We start from the raw sequence: 18,985 nt of genomic DNA, 5'->3' as shown, positions 1-18,985 counted from the left end.
GAGTAAAAATGATCACGATTGATATGTATGCGGGTAAAGAGGTATAAGAGTGAATAGAGACAATGAGCATACGTGAATGTATCTGTACTTAGAGGAAAATATAGATAGTATAGACAAGAATTAATAAGGGAAGGTAATGGAATAGAGAGAATAAGGAGGGAATTAAAAGAGTGACCTTTGTGACATATAAAAAGTGAAATCTTTTCTGGGGGGGCTGGGTGGGGGGAAATAGCGGTCACTGCAAAATCAGTTGACGCTTGCGAGTGGATTCGCAAATCCAAATGGAGAGGGGAGATGTGGTTGTCCGACAAGGGATAAAGGACAACTCAGGAGGGGAAGGGGAGATTGGGGATAAATAAGATAGAAATAGGAGAATAAGGAAAATGTTGGATGTTGTAGGAATGTTGTCTTATAAAGAGTTGAAAATAAGAAAACAGAAATGGAAAAGGAGGAAAGGTAATGATGGAAAAACGGAAAGAGAAGATAAACAAAATATAAAAGGGCTACGCTGAACTATATGACTTTAAATATTAATGGAATACATAACCAAATTAAAAGGAAGAAACTACTAAATTTAAATAAATAAATGTATTCCATTAGAAAAAATAACATATAGGTTAAGAAATAATATTGAAATATTCGAACAAGTATAGGAGCCTTACATTAAATACAATAGCGAAAACCTACCGGGGACAAACATTACCTAAGTCGATGGAAGGAGAAGGAAAGAAAAGGATGGACTCAGTAGAATTTCTAGTGTATTTTTGTTGAATGAGAACATTGTCTGACTGGCTTAATGCAACCTAGATTGTATACCTAAAATGGATGAGAGGGGGGGGTTGGGGGGTGGCTTGGGAGGAGGGGGGGGGGGAGAAAAAGTCACTGTATATGTGTGAAAAAGAAATAGTGTATATCATGGCTAATGTGATTTATGGTGTGAAAAATAAAAAAATTAAAAAAATAAAATAAAATTAAAAAAAACCCCAAAATCACAAATCAATCCCCAAAAATGTGAGACATGGAATTTTCATTCATGGAATTTATAAGTAAACAAACAAATGTAAAAATTCACATTTTTTGTGGCTGGCAGAGGGCACAAGAAATATGAATCAGCTGTACCTGGCTGCTGGTTCCCTACAACCTTGAGTTCCCCAACTATACAAAAATCTATCTCACCACATCTTAAACACATTTAATGAGGCAACCTCCACTGGGCAAAGAATTCCACAGGTTCACCACTTTCTGGGAAAAGCCGTTCCTCCCCATCTCTGTCCTACATCTACACCCCTGAACCCTGATGCTGCGTCCCCTGGATCTCATCTCACTTGCCAGTGGAAGCAACTTCCCTGTCTCTATCTTATCTATCCCTTTCATAACTTTGTATGTTTCTAAAAGATCCTCTCCCTATCTTTTGAATTTCAGCAAACATAGAACCAGGTGAATGTCTCCAGATCGGCAAAACCATCATCTGTGGAATCAACTGGTGAACCTCCTCTGCACTGCCCCCCAAACTGATAAAGCAAGCACACAGTGAGGAGACCAGAACTGCACGCAGTACTCCAGTGCAGCCACAGCCACAGTTGCAGAACCTCCCTACTTTTGAATTCAATCCCTCTGGCAATGAATAATGAATATGGAGCATAGAACCTAATGGCATATTACAGGCCCTTCAGCCCACAATGTTGTGCTGACCTGTGTAGACCTACTCTACAACAAACTAACCCTTCCCTTCCTCATGCCTATAAACCTCTATTTTTCATTCATCCATTTACCTGTCTCATAATCTTTTCAATATCCCTACTGCACAAAAAAAAAAAAAAAATCCCTACTGCACCAGCTTCCAGTCAATGAATTCAAGGCACCCACCACTCTCTGTGTAAAAACTTCCCTCTGATGTCTCTCACAAAATTTCTCCTTAAACAGATGTTCTCCGGTATTTGCCACTGTCACCCAGGAAAAAAAGTGCTGGCTGGCCACCCGATCTATGCCTCGCAATCTTGGACCTCTATTAACTTAGAAATGCTGGACGAACTCAGCAGGTATCACAGCGTTCATCAGAGGTAAAGATATATTATTGACTTTTCAGGCTGGACCCCTTCTTCCCAAAATGTCGTTAATACATCTTTACTTCCGATGAACGCCACAAGACCTACTGAGTTCCTCCAGCATTTCTACAATCCCAGATTCTGCAGACTTCCATGTTCCACTCTCTCCATTAAGTCACCTTTCACACTTCATCACTCTGAAGAGAAAAACCCTAGTTCGTCATCCTTTCTCCATAAGACATGGCCTCCAATCCAGGCAACTTCCTGGTAAATCTCCTTTGCACTCTCTCATCTTGCCTTTAAGAGATCGACCAGAACTGAACACAATACTACCACGTGTGGTCTAACCAGAGTTTAATAGCACTGCAACACTACCTGCCCTATGAAAAAGGCTGTCAGCATTCACTTTATCAATGCCCTTCATGGTTTTATAAACCTCCACCAGATCACCCCTCAGCCTCCTACACTCCCAGCCTGTCCGCCCTCTCCCTATAACTCAACCCCTGCAGTCCCACTGACATCCTGGCGAATGTCCACCGCAGCCTTTTCAACATATTGACATCCTTTCTAGAGTTGGGTGACCAGAAATGCACGCAGAACTCCAAGTGTGGTCTCACCAACACCGTGAGCACATAAATTAAATGGTCCAAACTTTTCCCAATGAAGGCAAGCATGGCAAATGTCTTCTTCAAGACTTTGTCAATCTGAGTCAATACTTCCAGGAAGTGCACACTCACAGCCCTCATCTTTCTGTTTTGCAACGCACTCCCCAGGGCCCGACAACACCCTCCCAGAGGCCTGACATCACTTCCCAGGGCCCGACAACACCCTCCCAGAGGCCTGACATCACTTCCCAGGGCCCGACAACACCCTCCCAGAGGCCTGACATCACTTCCCAGGGCCCAATGATGCTCTCTGGGGCCTGATGACAGACACCAGAGCCAAAACAAGGACAATAAATATTACTATTATACAAAATCCAAATGTGATTTCCCCAACTGTACGCTATATATTTAAAAGATATGTTAGCTCTTGACAGAATGCAGATCTGTATGTATGGAAAGGGGAAGGACTTTTGTTTTTATGTTGTTGTTTGTAAGAAATAATTTAATATATTGTGATATCGAAGATTTTATTATGTACTGGTATATTTTTAAAAACAAAATTGAAAAAAAAACAGACTCCAGAGCCCAGAGGCAGTCCCTGACAACACTCCCCAATGGCCGGCGGCAACCCCCAGGACCCTCCACAGTCTCCATGGCCCAACAACTCTCCCCAGGGCCTTACCATCTACTCTGCAAGTCCTGCCCTGGTTTGACATTCCAAAGTGCAGCAACTCACACTTGTCAATTTTAAGTTTCATCTGCCAGTGTTCGGTCCACCTTCCCAACTTATCCCAACCTTGGATAACCTCCATCACTCTCCACCAAATGTGCTGTCACCTGCAAATTTACTTGTCAAATACATTGCCATCCAAATCATTAATACAGAAAACAAATGACAGGGGAGCCAGCACCAATCCCTGTGCCATACCACTCGTCACAGGCCTCCAATCAATGATTTATGGTAGAGGAGGTCGATAAAGATCGAAGGTACCTGAATTTGGCCATTGCCTGCCCAAAATGGCCCTTCTCCTGCTGGAAATCCTGAATATACTTGAGCTGCAAGAAGATACAAGAGGAGAACCATTGTTAGAGGTCACTGGTAGACAAGTGAACCTGCAGATATCTGAAACAAGAACAGAACTGCTGAGAGAACTCGGGCAGCATTGGTGGAAGGAGAAACTGGTCAATGTTCTGGGTCAGGGGCTCGACAGAGCTTGGGATCAGGGAGGGAAGAGAGTGAAGCAGTTACATAGCTGGGGGTGGGGGAGAGCGAGGCATCAGACACAAGGCCATGCAGAGAAGGGTTCAGGCTGCTCAATGGGTAACCACAGTAAAGACAGTTCATAGAAATGGATGAGGAAGGGGATGAGCGAGGAAATGAGAAACAGAGAGTTTACTGGAAGATGGAGAATTCAATGTCTGTTGAAGGGTGCAGAGTGTCTGGACAGATGATAAGATGCTGTTCCTCTGGTTTACATTGGGCCTCCACTGCCACCTTGAGGGGCCACAGACTGCCAGGTTGGAATGGGTGAAGGCTTGGGAATTGGAATGGGTGAAGGCTTGGGAATTGGAATGGGAGAAGGCTTGGGAATTGGATGTTACGGTTAACATTGCAGTTAGCGCGATACTGTGATTGTGCCAGCGACCCAGGTTCAAGAGCCCAAAAACATATCTATATAGATCTATGTACAGTGTCACACTGTGTCTGCGTGGGTTTTCGCTGGGTGCTCCAGTTTCCTCCCACATTCCAAAGACATACAGGGTTCATAAGTTAACTGGGCGTATTTGGGCAGCGTGAGCTCGTGAGTGAGAAGGGCCTGTTACCGTGCTGTAAATCCAAATTTAAAAAATAAGTTAGTTAAAGTGGCACGGAACAGGAAAGTCACGAACGCCTCATGGACTGAGAGCACTCACTGAATAAAGAAATTACTCAACCCATGGTAGAGACCACAATGTGATCCTGAATGCAGTACATTACAATGGAGCAAGTGCAAAGTAAGCCTGCTTCACCTGGAGTGGTTGTTTGGGACTGGAGGATGGGAGGGGAGGAGACAAAAGGACACGTGTAGCATTTCCTGTGATTCCATGGATAGGTGTGTGGGTCAGGGAGTGTTGAATGGCGATGGAGGAGATTAGGGAGTCACAAACGAAGCAGTCCCTGTGAAAGGAGGTGGGGGGGGGGGTGGGGGAGATGTTAGTGGGGAGGCATCACGTTGGGGGCAATTGTGAATGATAATTGGGTGTGTGGCACATTTGGTTGATAGTGCAATAGTCAGCAGGCAATGGAAATTGTTTTGGACTAAATAAAGGGCTGTGGGGAGAGAGAGAGGGCAGTGGGATCAGTGTGGGGACTGATACAGAGATGTGAGGAGAGAGAGGGCAGTGAGATCAGTGTGGGGACTGATACAGAGATGTGAGGAGAGAGAGGGCAGTGGGATCAGTGTGGGGACTGATACAGAGATGTGAGGAGAGAGAGGGCAGTGGGATCAGTGTGGGGACTGATAAAGAGATGTGAGGAGAGAGAGGGCAGTGGGATCAGTGTGGGGACTGATACAGAGATGTGAGGAGAGAGAGGGCAGTGAGATTAGTGTGAGATCTGACTCATGGCTGTGGGGAGAGAGTGGGGAAGTGGGATCAGTGTGGGGACTGATACAGAGATGTGAGGAGAGAGAGGGCAGTGGGATCAGTGTGGGGACTGATACAGAGATGTGAGGAGAGAGAGGGCAGTGAGATCAGTGTGAGATCTGACTCATGGCTGTGGGGAGACAGTGGGGAAGTGGGATCAGTGTGGGGACTGATACAGAGATGTGAGGAGAGAGAGGGCAGTGAGATCAGTGTGAGATCTGACTCATGGCTGTGGGGAGAGAGTGGGGAAGTGGGATCAGTGTGGGGACTGATACAGAGATGTGAGGAGAGAGAGGACAGTGGGATCAGTGTGAGATCTGACTCATGGCTGTGGGGAGAGAGCAGGGCAGTGGGATCAGTGTGGGGACTGATACAGAGATGTGAGGAGAGAGAGGGCAGTGGGATCAGTGTGAGATCTGACTCATGGCTGTGGGGAGAGAGCAGGGCAGTGGGATCAGTGTGGGGACTGATACAGAGATGTGAGGAGAGAGAGGGCAGTGGGATCAGTGTGAGATCTGACTCATGGCTGTGGGGAGAGAGCAGGGCAGTGGGATCAGTGTGGGGACTGATACAGAGATGTGAGGAGAGAGAGGGCAGTGGGATCAGTGTGGGGACTGATACAGAGATGTGAGGAGAGAGAGGGCAGTGAGATTAGTGTGACATCTGACTCATGGCTGTGGGGAGAGAGCAGGGCAGTGGGATCAGTGTGGGGACTGATACAGAGATGTGAGGAGAGAGAGGGCAGTGAGATTAGTGAGAGATCTGACTCATGGCTGTGGGGAGAGAGCAGGGCAGTGGGATCAGTGTGGGGACTGATACAGAGATGTGAGGAGAGAGGGCAGTGAGATCAGTGTGGGGACTGATACAGAGATGTGAGGAGAGAGAGGGCAGTGGGATCAGTGTGGGGACTGATACAGAGATGTGAGGAGACAGAGGGCAGTGGGATCAGTGTGGGGACTGAGACAGAGATGTGGGGAGAGAGAGGGCAGTGGGATCAGTGTGGGGACTGATACAGAGATGTGGGGAGAGAGAGGGCAGAGGGATCAGTGTGGGGACTGATACAGAGATGTGGGGAGAGAGAGGGCAGAGGGATCAGTGTGGGGACTGATACAGAGATGTGAGGAGAGAGAGGGCAGTGGGATCAGTGTGGGGACTGATACAGAGATGTGAGGAGAGAGAGGGCAGTGGGATCAGTGAGGGGACTGATACAGAGATGTGAGGAGAGAGAGGGCAGTGGGATCAGTGTGGGGACTGATACAGAGATGTGAGGAGAGAGAGGGCAGTGGGATCAGTGTGGGGACTGATACAGAGATGTGAGGAGAGAGAGGGCAGTGGGATCAGTGTGGGGACTGATACAGAGATGTGAGGAGAGAGAGGGCAGTGGGATCAGTGTGGGGACTGATACAGAGATGTGAGGAGAGAGAGGGCAGTGGGATCAGTGTGAGATCTGACTCATGGCTGTGGGGAGAGAGCAGGGCAGTGGGATCAGTGTGGGGACTGATACAGAGATGTGAGGAGAGAGAGGGCAGTGGGATCAGTGTGAGATCTGACTCATGGCTGTGGGGAGAGAGCAGGGCAGTGGGATCAGTGTGGGGACTGATACAGAGATGTGAGGAGAGAGAGGGCAGTGAGATCAGTGTGGGGACTGATACAGAGATGTGAGGAGAGAGAGGGCAGTGAGATTAGTGTGACATCTGACTCATGGCTGTGGGGAGAGAGCAGGGCAGTGGGATCAGTGTGGGGACTGATACAGAGATGTGAGGAGAGAGAGGGCAGTGGGATCAGTGTGGGAACTGATGCAGAGATGTGAGGAGAGAGAGGGCAGTGGGATCAGTGTGGGAACTGATACAGAGATGTGAGGAGAGAGAGGGCAGTGGGATCAGTGTGGGATCTGACTCATGGCTGTGAGGAGAGAGAGGGCAGTGGGATCAGTGTGGGGACTGATACAGAGATGTGAGGAGAGAGAGGGCAGTGGGATTAGTGTGGGATCTGACTCATGGCTGTGGGGAAAGAGCAGGGCAGTGGGATCAGTGTGGGGACTGATACAGAGATGTGAGGAGAGAGAGGGCAGTGAGATCAGTGTGAGATCTGACTCATGTTGTGGGGAGAGAGCAGGGCAGTGGGATCAGTGTGGGGACTGATACAGAGATGTGAGGAGAGAGAGGGCAGTGGGATCAGTGTGGGAACTGATACAGAGATGTGGGGAGAGAGAGGGCAGTGGGATCAGTGTGGGGACTGATACAGAGATGTGGGGAGAGAGAGGGCAGTGGGATCAGTGTGGGGACTGATACAGAGATGTGAGGAGAGAGAGGGCAGTGGGATCAGTGTGGGAACTGATACAGAGATGTGAGGAGAGAGAGGGCAGTGGAATCAGTGTGGGGACTGATACAGAGATGTGAGGAGAGAGAGGGCAGTGGGATCAGTGTGGGATCTGACTCATGGCTGTGAGGAGAGAGAGGGCAGTGGGATCAGTGTGAGATCTGACTCATGGCTGTGAGGAGAGAGAGGGCAGTGGGATCAGTGTGGGGACAGATACAGAGATGTGAGGAGAGAGAGGGCAGTGGGATCAGTGTGGGGACTGATACAGAGATGTGAGGAGAGAGAGGGCAGTGGGATCAGTGTGGGGACTGATACAGAGATGTGAGGAGAGAGAGGGCAGTGGGATCAGTGTGAGATCTGACTCATGGCTGTGGGGAGAGAGCAGGGCAGTGGGATCAGTGTGGGGACTGATACAGAGATGTGAGGAGAGAGAGGGCAGTGAGATCAGTGTGAGATCTGACTCATGGCTGTGGGGAGAGAGCAGGGCAGTGGGATCAGTGTGGGGACTGATACAGAGATGTGCGGAGAGAGAGGGCAGTGGGATCAGTGTGGGGACTGATACAGAGATGTGAGGAGAGAGAGGGCAGTGGGATCAGTGTGAGATCTGACTCATGGCTGTGGGGAGAGAGCCGGGCAGTGGGATCAGTGTGGGGACTGATACAGAGATGTGAGGAGAGAGAGGGCAGTGGGATCAGTGTGAGATCTGACTCATGGCTGTGGGGAGAGAGCAGGGCAGTGGGATCAGTGTGGGGACTGATACAGAGATGTGAGGAGAGAGAGGGCAGTGGGATCAGTGTGAGATCTGACTCATGGCTGTGGGGAGAGAGCAGGGCAGTGGGATCAGTGTGGGGACTGATACAGAGATGTGAGGAGAGAGAGGGCAGTGAGATCAGTGTGGGGACTGATACAGAGATGTGAGGAGAGAGAGGGCAGTGGGATCAGTGTGGGGACTGATACAGAGATGTGAGGAGAGAGAGGGCAGTGGGATCAGTGTGGGGACTGATATAGAGATGTGAGGAGAGAGAGGGCAGTGGGATCAGTGTGGGGACTGATACAGAGATGTGAGGAGAGAGAGGGCAGTGAGATCAGTGTGGGGACTGATACAGAGATGTGGGGAGAGAGAGGGCAGTGGGATCAGTGTGGGGACTGATACAGAGATGTGGGGAGAGAGAGGGCAGTGGGATCAGTGTGGGGACTGATACAGAGATATGGGGAGAGAGAGGGCAGTGGGATCAGTGTGGGGACTGATACAGAGATGTGGGGAGAGAGAGGGCAGTGTGATCAGTGTGGGGACTGATACAGAGATGTGGAGAGAGAGAGGGCAGTGGGATCAGTGTGGGGACTGATACAGAGATGTGGGGAGAGAGAGGGCAGTGTGATCAGTGTGGGGACTGATACAGAGATGTGAGGAGAGAGAGGGCAGTGGAATCAGTGTGGGGACTTATACAGAGATGTGAGGAGAGAGAGGGCAGTGGAATCAGTGTGGGGACTTATACAGAGATGTGAGGAGAGAGAGGGCAGTGGGATCAGTGTGGGGACTGATACAGAGATGTGAGGAGAGAGAGGGCAGTGGGATCAGTGTGGGGACATACAGAGATGTGAGGAGAGAGAGGGCAGTGGGATCAGTGTGGGGACTGATACAGAGATGTGAGGAGAGAGAGGGCAGTGGGATCAGTGAGGGGACTGATACAGAGATGTGAGGAGAGAGAGGGCAGTGGGATCAGTGTGGGGACTGATACAGAGATGTAAGGAGAGATAGGGCAGTGGGATCAGTGAGGGGACTGATACAGAGATGTGAGGAGAGAGAGGGCAGTGGGATCAGTGTGAGATCTGACTCATGGCTGTGGGGAGAGAGCAGGGCAGTGGGATCAGTGTGGGGACTGATACAGAGATGTGAGGAGAGAGAGGGCAGTGAGATTAGTGAGAGATCTGACTCATGGCTGTGGGGAGAGAGCAGGGCAGTGGGATCAGTGTGGGGACTGATACAGAGATGTGAGGAGAGAGAGGGCAGTGAGATTAGTGAGAGATCTGACTCATGGCTGTGGGGAGAGAGCAGGGCAGTGGGATCAGTGTGGGGACTGATACAGAGATGTGAGGAGAGAGGGCAGTGAGATCAGTGTGGGGACTGATACAGAGATGTGAGGAGAGAGAGGGCAGTGGGATCAGTGTGGGGACTGATACAGAGATGTGAGGAGACAGAGGGCAGTGGGATCAGTGTGGGGACTGATACAGAGATGTGGGGAGAGAGAGGGCAGTGGGATCAGTGTGGGGACTGATACAGAGATGTGGGGAGAGAGAGGGCAGAGGGATCAGTGTGGGGACTGATACAGAGATGTGGGGAGAGAGAGGGCAGAGGGATCAGTGTGGGGACTGATACAGAGATGTGAGGAGAGAGAGGGCAGTGGGATCAGTGTGGGGACTGATACAGAGATGTGAGGAGAGAGAGGGCAGTGGGATCAGTGAGGGGACTGATACAGAGATGTGAGGAGAGAGAGGGCAGTGGGATCAGTGTGGGGACTGATACAGAGATGTGAGGAGAGAGAGGGCAGTGGGATCAGTGTGGGGACTGAAACAGAGATGTGAGGAGAGAGAGGGCAGTGGGATCAGTGTGGGGACTGATACAGAGATGTGAGGAGAGAGAGGGCAGTGGGATCAGTGTGGGGACTGATACAGAGATGTGAGGAGAGAGAGGGCAGTGGGATCAGTGTGGGGACTGATACAGAGATGTGAGGAGAGAGAGGGCAGTGAGATTAGTGTGAGATCTGACTCATGGCTGTGGGGAGAGAGTGTGGAAGTGGGATCAGTGTGGGGACTGATACAGAGATGTGAGGAGAGAGAGGGCAGTGGGATCAGTGTGGGGACTGATACAGAGATGTGAGGAGAGAGAGAGGGCAGTGAGATCAGTGTGAGATCTGACTCATGGCTGTGGGGAGAGAGTGGGGAAGTGGGATCAGTGTGGGGACTGATACAGAGATGTGAGGAGAGAGAGGGCAGTGGGATCAGTGTGAGATCTGACTCATGGCTGTGGGGAGAGAGCAGGGCAGTGGGATCAGTGTGGGGACTGATACAGAGATGTGAGGAGAGAGAGGGCAGTGGGATCAGTGTGAGATCTGACTCATGGCTGTGGGGAGAGAGCAGGGCAGTGGGATCAGTGTGGGGACTGATACAGAGATGTGAGGAGAGAGAGGGCAGTGGGATCAGTGTGAGATCTGACTCATGGCTGTGGGGAGAGAGCAGGGCAGTGGGATCAGTGTGGGGACTGATACAGAGATGTGAGGAGAGAGAGGGCAGTGGGATCAGTGTGGGGACTGATACAGAGATGTGAGGAGAGAGAGGGCAGTGGGATCAGTGTGGGAACTGATGCAGAGATGTGAGGAGAGAGAGGGCAGTGGGATCAGTGTGGGATCTGACTCATGGCTGTGAGGAGAGAGAGGGCAGTGGGATCAGTGTGGGGACTGATACAGAGATGTGAGGAGAGAGAGGGCAGTGGGATTAGTGTGGGATCTGACTCATGGCTGTGGGGAAAGAGCAGGGCAGTGGGATCAGTGTGGGGACTGATACAGAGATGTGAGGAGAGAGAGGGCAGTGAGATCAGTGTGAGATCTGACTCATGTTGTGGGGAGAGAGCAGGGCAGTGGGATCAGTGTGGGGACTGATACAGAGATGTGAGGAGACAGAGGGCAGTGGGATCAGTGTGGGGACTGATACAGAGATGTGAGGAGAGAGGGCAGTGAGATCAGTGTGGGGACTGATACAGAGATGTGAGGAGAGAGAGGGCAGTGGGATCAGTGTGGGGACTGATACAGAGATGTGAGGAGACAGAGGGCAGTGGGATCAGTGTGGGGACTGATACAGAGATGTGGGGAGAGAGAGGGCAGTGGGATCAGTGTGGGGACTGATACAGAGATGTGGGGAGAGAGAGGGCAGAGGGATCAGTGTGGGGACTGATACAGAGATGTGGGGAGAGAGAGGGCAGAGGGATCAGTGTGGGGACTGATACAGAGATGTGAGGAGAGAGAGGGCAGTGGGATCAGTGTGGGGACTGATACAGAGATGTGAGGAGAGAGAGGGCAGTGGGATCAGTGAGGGGACTGATACAGAGATGTGAGGAGAGAGAGGGCAGTGGGATCAGTGTGGGGACGGATACAGAGATGTGAGGAGAGAGAGGGCAGTGGGATCAGTGTGGGGACTGATACAGAGATGTGAGGAGAGAGAGGGCAGTGGGATCAGTGTGGGGACTGATACTGAGATGTGAGGAGAGAGAGGGCAGTGGGATCAGTGTGGGGACTGATACAGAGATGTGAGGAGAGAGAGGGCAGTGGGATCAGTGTGGGGACTGATACAGAGATGTGAGGAGAGAGAGGGCAGTGAGATTAGTGTGAGATCTGACTCATGGCTGTGGGGAGAGAGTGGGGAAGTGGGATCAGTGTGGGGACTGATACAGAGATGTGAGGAGAGAGAGGGCAGTGGGATCAGTGTGGGGACTGATATAGAGATGTGAGGAGAGAGAGGGCAGTGAGATCAGTGTGAGATCTGACTCATGGCTGTGGGGAGAGAGTGGGGAAGTGGGATCAGTGTGGGGACTGATACAGAGATGTGAGGAGAGAGAGGGCAGTGAGATCAGTGTGAAATCTGACTCATGGCTGTGGGGAGAGAGTGGGGAAGTGGGATCAGTGTGGGGACTGACACAGAGATGTGAGGAGAGAGAGGGCAGTGGGATCAGTGTGAGATCTGACTCATGGCTGTGGGGAGAGAGCAGGGCAGTGGGATCAGTGTGGGGACTGATACAGAGATGTGAGGAGAGAGAGGGCAGTGGGATCAGTGTGAGATCTGACTCATGGCTGTGGGGAGAGAGCAGGGCAGTGGGATCAGTGTGGGGACTGATACAGAGATGTGAGGAGAGAGAGGGCAGTGGGATCAGTGTGAGATCTGACTCATGGCTGTGGGGAGAGAGCAGGGCAGTGGGATCAGTGTGGGGACTGATACAGAGATGTGAGGAGAGAGAGGGCAGTGGGATCAGTGTGGGGACTGATACAGAGATGTGAGGAGAGAGAGGGCAGTGAGATTAGTGTGACATCTGACTCATGGCTGTGGGGAGAGAGCAGGGCAGTGGGAACAGTGTGGGGACTGATACAGAGATGTGAGGAGAGAGAGGGCAGTGAGATTAGTGAGAGATCTGACTCATGGCTGTGGGGAGAGAGCAGGGCAGTGGGATCAGTGTGGGGACTGATACAGAGATGTGAGGAGAGAGGGCAGTGAGATCAGTGTGGTGACTGATACAGAGATGTGAGGAGAGAGAGGGCAGTGGGATCAGTGTGGGGACTGATACAGAGATGTGAGGAGACAGAGGGCAGTGGGATCAGTGTGGGGACTGAGACAGAGATGTGGGGAGAGAGAGGGCAGTGGGATCAGTGTGGGGACTGATACAGAGATGTGGGGAGAGAGAGGGCAGAGGGATCAGTGTGGGGACTGATACAGAGATGTGGGGAGAGAGAGGGCAGAGGGATCAGTGTGGGGACTGATACAGAGATGTGAGGAGAGAGAGGGCAGTGGGATCAGTGTGGGGACTGATACAGAGATGTGAGGAGAGAGAGGGCAGTGGGATCAGTGAGGGGACTGATACAGAGATGTGAGGAGAGAGAGGGCAGTGGGATCAGTGTGGGGACTGATACAGAGATGTGAGGAGAGAGAGGGCAGTGGGATCAGTGTGGGGACTGATACAGAGATGTGAGGAGAGAGAGGGCAGTGGGATCAGTGTGGGGACTGATACAGAGATGTGAGGAGAGAGAGGGCAGTGGGATCAGTGTGGGGACTGATACAGAGATGTGAAGAGAGAGAGGGCAGTGGGATCAGTGTGAGATCTGACTCATGGCTGTGGGGAGAGAGCAGGGCAGTGGGATCAGTGTGGGGACTGATACAGAGATGTGAGGAGAGAGAGGGCAGTGGGATCAGTGTGAGATCTGACTCATGGCTGTGGGGAGAGAGCAGGGCAGTGGGATCAGTGTGGGGACTGATACAGAGATGTGAGGAGAGAGAGGGCAGTGAGATCAGTGTGGGGACTGATACAGAGATGTGAGGAGAGAGAGGGCAGTGAGATTAGTGTGACATCTGACTCATGGCTGTGGGGAGAGAGCAGGGCAGTGGGATCAGTGTGGGGACTGATACAGAGATGTGAGGAGAGAGAGGGCAGTGGGATCAGTGTGGGAACTGATGCAGAGATGTGAGGAGAGAGAGGGCAGTGGGATCAGTGTGGGAACTGATACAGAGATGTGAGGAGAGAGAGGGCAGTGGGATCAGTGTGGGATCTGACTCATGGCTGTGAGGAGAGAGAGGGCAGTGGGATCAGTGTGGGGACTGATACAGAGATGTGAGGAGAGAGAGGGCAGTGGGATTAGTGTGGGATCTGACTCATGGCTGTGGGGAAAGAGCAGGGCAGTGGGATCAGTGTGGGGACTGATACAGAGATGTGAGGAGAGAGAGGGCAGTGAGATCAGTGTGAGATCTGACTCATGTTGTGGGGAGAGAGCAGGGCAGTGGAATCAGTGTGGGGACGGATACAGAGATGTGAGGAGAGAGAGGGCAGTGGGATCAGTGTGGGAACTGATACAGAGATGTGGGGAGAGAGAGGGCAGTGGGATCAGTGTGGGGACTGATACAGAGATGTGGGGAGAGAGAGGGCAGTGGGATCAGTGTGGGGACTGATACAGAGATGTGAGGAGAGAGAGGGCAGTGGGATCAGTGTGGGAACTGATACAGAGATGTGAGGAGAGAGAGGGCAGTGGAATCAGTGTGGGGACTGATACAGAGATGTGAGGAGAGAGAGGGCAGTGGGATCAGTGTGGGATCTGACTCATGGCTGTGAGGAGAGAGAGGGCAGTGGGATCAGTGTGAGATCTGACTCATGGCTGTGAGGAGAGAGAGGGCAGTGGGATCAGTGTGGGGACAGATACAGAGATGTGAGGAGAGAGAGGGCAGTGGGATCAGTGTGGGGACTGATACAGAGATGTGAGGAGAGAGAGGGCAGTGGGATCAGTGTGGGGACTGATACAGAGATGTGAGGAGAGAGAGGGCAGTGGGATCAGTGTGAGATCTGACTCATGGCTGTGGGGAGAGAGCATGGCAGTGGGATCAGTGTGGGGACTGATACAGAGATGTGAGGAGAGAGAGGGCAGTGAGATCAGTGTGAGATCTGACTCATGGCTGTGGGGAGAGAGCAGGGCAGTGGGATCAGTGTGGGGACTGATACAGAGATGTGCGGAGAGAGAGGGCAGTGGGATCAGTGTGGGGACTGATACAGAGATGTGAGGAGAGAGAGGGCAGTGGGATCAGTGTGAGATCTGACTCATGGCTGTGGGGAGAGAGCCGGGCAGTGGGATCAGTGTGGGGACTGATACAGAGATGTGAGGAGAGAGAGGGCAGTGGGATCAGTGTGAGATCTGACTCATGGCTGTGGGGAGAGAGCAGGGCAGTGGGATCAGTGTGGGGACTGATACAGAGATGTGAGGAGAGAGAGGGCAGTGGGATCAGTGTGAGATCTGACTCATGGCTGTGGGGAGAGAGCAGGGCAGTGGGATCAGTGTGGGGACTGATACAGAGATGTGAGGAGAGAGAGGGCAGTGAGATCAGTGTGGGGACTGATACAGAGATGTGAGGAGAGAGAGGGCAGTGGGATCAGTGTGGGGACTGATACAGAGATGTGAGGAGAGAGAGGGCAGTGGGATCAGTGTGGGGACTGATATAGAGATGTGAGGAGAGAGAGGGCAGTGGGATCAGTGTGGGGACTGATACAGAGATGTGAGGAGAGAGAGGGCAGTGAGATCAGTGTGGGGACTGATACAGAGATGTGGGGAGAGAGAGGGCAGTGGGATCAGTGTGGGGACTGATACAGAGATGTGGGGAGAGAGAGGGCAGTGGGATCAGTGTGGGGACTGATACAGAGATATGGGGAGAGAGAGGGCAGTGGGATCAGTGTGGGGACTGATACAGAGATGTGGGGAGAGAGAGGGCAGTGTGATCAGTGTGGGGACTGATACAGAGATGTGGAGAGAGAGAGGGCAGTGGGATCAGTGTGGGGACTGATACAGAGATGTGGGGAGAGAGAGGGCAGTGTGATCAGTGTGGGGACTGATACAGAGATGTGAGGAGAGAGAGGGCAGTGGAATCAGTGTGGGGACTTATACAGAGATGTGAGGAGAGAGAGGGCAGTGGAATCAGTGTGGGGACTTATACAGAGATGTGAGGAGAGAGAGGGCAGTGGGATCAGTGTGGGGACTGATACAGAGATGTGAGGAGAGAGAGGGCAGTGGGATCAGTGTGGGGACATACAGAGATGTGAGGAGAGAGAGGGCAGTGGGATCAGTGTGGGGACTGATACAGAGATGTGAGGAGAGAGAGGGCAGTGGGATCAGTGAGGGGACTGATACAGAGATGTGAGGAGAGAGAGGGCAGTGGGATCAGTGTGGGGACTGATACAGAGATGTAAGGAGAGAGAGGGCAGTGGGATCAGTGAGGGGACTGATACAGAGATGTGAGGAGAGAGAGGGCAGTGGGATCAGTGTGAGATCTGACTCATGGCTGTGGGGAGAGAGCAGGGCAGTGGGATCAGTGTGGGGACTGATACAGAGATGTGAGGAGAGAGAGGGCAGTGAGATTAGTGAGAGATCTGACTCATGGCTGTGGGGAGAGAGCAGGGCAGTGGGATCAGTGTGGGGACTGATACAGAGATGTGAGGAGAGAGAGGGCAGTGAGATTAGTGAGAGATCTGACTCATGGCTGTGGGGAGAGAGCAGGGCAGTGGGATCAGTGTGGGGACTGATACAGAGATGTGAGGAGAGAGGGCAGTGAGATCAGTGTGGGGACTGATACAGAGATGTGAGGAGAGAGAGGGCAGTGGGATCAGTGTGGGGACTGATACAGAGATGTGAGGAGACAGAGGGCAGTGGGATCAGTGTGGGGACTGATACAGAGATGTGGGGAGAGAGAGGGCAGTGGAATCAGTGTGGGGACTGATACAGAGATGTGGGGAGAGAGAGGGCAGAGGGATCAGTGTGGGGACTGATACAGAGATGTGGGGAGAGAGAGGGCAGAGGGATCAGTGTGGGGACTGATACAGAGATGTGAGGAGAGAGAGGGCAGTGGGATCAGTGTGGGGACTGATACAGAGATGTGAGGAGAGAGAGGGCAGTGGGATCAGTGAGGGGACTGATACAGAGATGTGAGGAGAGAGAGGGCAGTGGGATCAGTGTGGGGACTGATACAGAGATGTGAGGAGAGAGAGGGCAGTGGGATCAGTGTGGGGACTGATACAGAGGTGTGAGGAGAGAGAGGGCAGTGGGATCAGTGTGGGGACTGATACAGAGATGTGAGGAGAGAGAGGGCAGTGGGATCAGTGTGGGGACTGATACAGAGATGTGAGGAGAGAGAGGGCAGTGGGATCAGTGTGGGGACTGATACAGAGATGTGAGGAGAGAGAGGGCAGTGAGATTAGTGTGAGATCTGACTCATGGCTGTGGGGAGAGAGTGGGGAAGTGGGATCAGTGTGGGGACTGATACAGAGATGTGAGGAGAGAGAGGGCAGTGGGATCAGTGTGGGGACTGATACAGAGATGTGAGGAGAGAGAGAGGGCAGTGAGATCAGTGTGAGATCTGACTCATGGCTGTGGGGAGAGAGTGGGGAAGTGGGATCAGTGTGGGGACTGATACAGAGATGTGAGGAGAGAGAGGGCAGTGGGATCAGTGTGAGATCTGACTCATGGCTGTGGGGAGAGAGCAGGGCAGTGGGATCAGTGTGGGGACTGATACAGAGATGTGAGGAGAGAGAGGGCAGTGGGATCAGTGTGAGATCTGACTCATGGCTGTGGGGAGAGAGCAGGGCAGTGGGATCAGTGTGGGGACTGATACAGAGATGTGAGGAGAGAGAGGGCAGTGGGATCAGTGTGAGATCTGACTCATGGCTGTGGGGAGAGAGCAGGGCAGTGGGATCAGTGTGGGGACTGATACAGAGATGTGAGGAGAGAGAGGGCAGTGGGATCAGTGTGGGGACTGATACAGAGATGTGAGGAGAGAGAGGGCAGTGAGATTAGTGTGACATCTGACTCATGGCTGTGGGGAGAGAGCAGGGCAGTGGGATCAGTGTGGGGACTGATACAGAGATGTGAGGAGAGAGAGGGCAGTGGGATCAGTGTGGGAACTGATGCAGAGATGTGAGGAGAGAGAGGGCAGTGGGATCAGTGTGGGAACTGATACAGAGATGTGAGGAGAGAGAGGGCAGTGGGATCAGTGTGGGATCTGACTCATGGCTGTGAGGAGAGAGAGGGCAGTGGGATCAGTGTGGGGACTGATACAGAGATGTGAGGAGAGAGAGGGCAGTGGGATTAGTGTGGGATCTGACTCATGGCTGTGGGGAAAGAGCAGGGCAGTGGGATCAGTGTGGGGACTGATACAGAGATGTGAGGAGAGAGAGGGCAGTGAGATCAGTGTGAGATCTGACTCATGTTGTGGGGAGAGAGCAGGGCAGTGGGATCAGTGTGGGGACTGATACAGAGATGTGAGGAGAGAGAGGGCAGTGGGATCAGTGTGGGAACTGATACAGAGATGTGGGGAGAGAGAGGGCAGTGGGATCAGTGTGGGGACTGATACAGAGATGTGGGGAGAGAAAGGGCAGTGGGATCAGTGTGGGGACTGATACAGAGATGTGAGGAGAGAGAGGGCAGTGGGATCAGTGTGGGAACTGATACAGAGATGTGAGGAGAGAGAGGGCAGTGGAATCAGTGTGGGGACATACAGAGATGTGAGGAGAGAGAGGGCAGTGGGATCAGTGTGGGATCTGACTCATGGCTGTGAGGAGAGAGAGGGCAGTGGGATCAGTGTGAGATCTGACTCATGGCTGTGAGGAGAGAGAGGGCAGTGGGATCAGTGTGGGGACAGATACAGAGATGTGAGGAGAGAGAGGGCAGTGGGATCAGTGTGGGGACTGATACAGAGATGTGAGGAGAGAGAGGGCAGTGGGATCAGTGTGGGGACTGATACAGAGATGTGAGGAGAGAGAGGGCAGTGGGATCAGTGTGAGATCTGACTCATGGCTGTGGGGAGAGAGCAGGGCAGTGGGATCAGTGTGGGGACTGATACAGAGATGTGTGGAGAGAGAGGGCAGTGAGATTTGTGTGAGATCTGACTCATGGCTGTGGGGAGAGAGCAGGGCAGTGGGATCAGTGTGGGGACTGATACAGAGATGTGCGGAGAGAGAGGGCAGTGGGATCAGTGTGGGGACTGATACAGAGATGTGAGGAGAGAGAGGGCAGTGAGATCAGTGTGAGATCTGACTCATGGCTGTGGGGAGAGAGCCGGGCAGTGGGATCAGTGTGGGGACTGATACAGAGATGTGAGGAGAGA

The 18,985-nt window shown here is 52.3% G+C and overlaps 1 protein-coding gene across 5 annotated transcripts in view; it reads right to left on the bottom strand.

The window, feature by feature from the left end:
- LOC138755894 (nucleolar transcription factor 1-like) overlaps positions 1-18,985 on the bottom strand; it is an 88,340-nt gene that overhangs the window by 49,629 nt on the left and 19,726 nt on the right. For all 5 annotated transcript variants that reach the window (XM_069922687.1, XM_069922690.1, XM_069922691.1 and 2 more), the window contains exon 4: positions 3,642-3,706. In XM_069922687.1, the coding sequence (XP_069778788.1) occupies positions 3,642-3,706 (65 nt within the window). The remainder of the gene's footprint in view (positions 1-3,641; positions 3,707-18,985) is intronic.

Source organism: Narcine bancroftii, chromosome 2 (genome assembly GCF_036971445.1).
Source record: "Narcine bancroftii isolate sNarBan1 chromosome 2, sNarBan1.hap1, whole genome shotgun sequence".
NCBI lineage: Eukaryota > Metazoa > Chordata > Chondrichthyes > Torpediniformes > Narcinidae > Narcine > Narcine bancroftii.
This window is presented reverse-complemented; position numbering and strand designations above follow the sequence as displayed.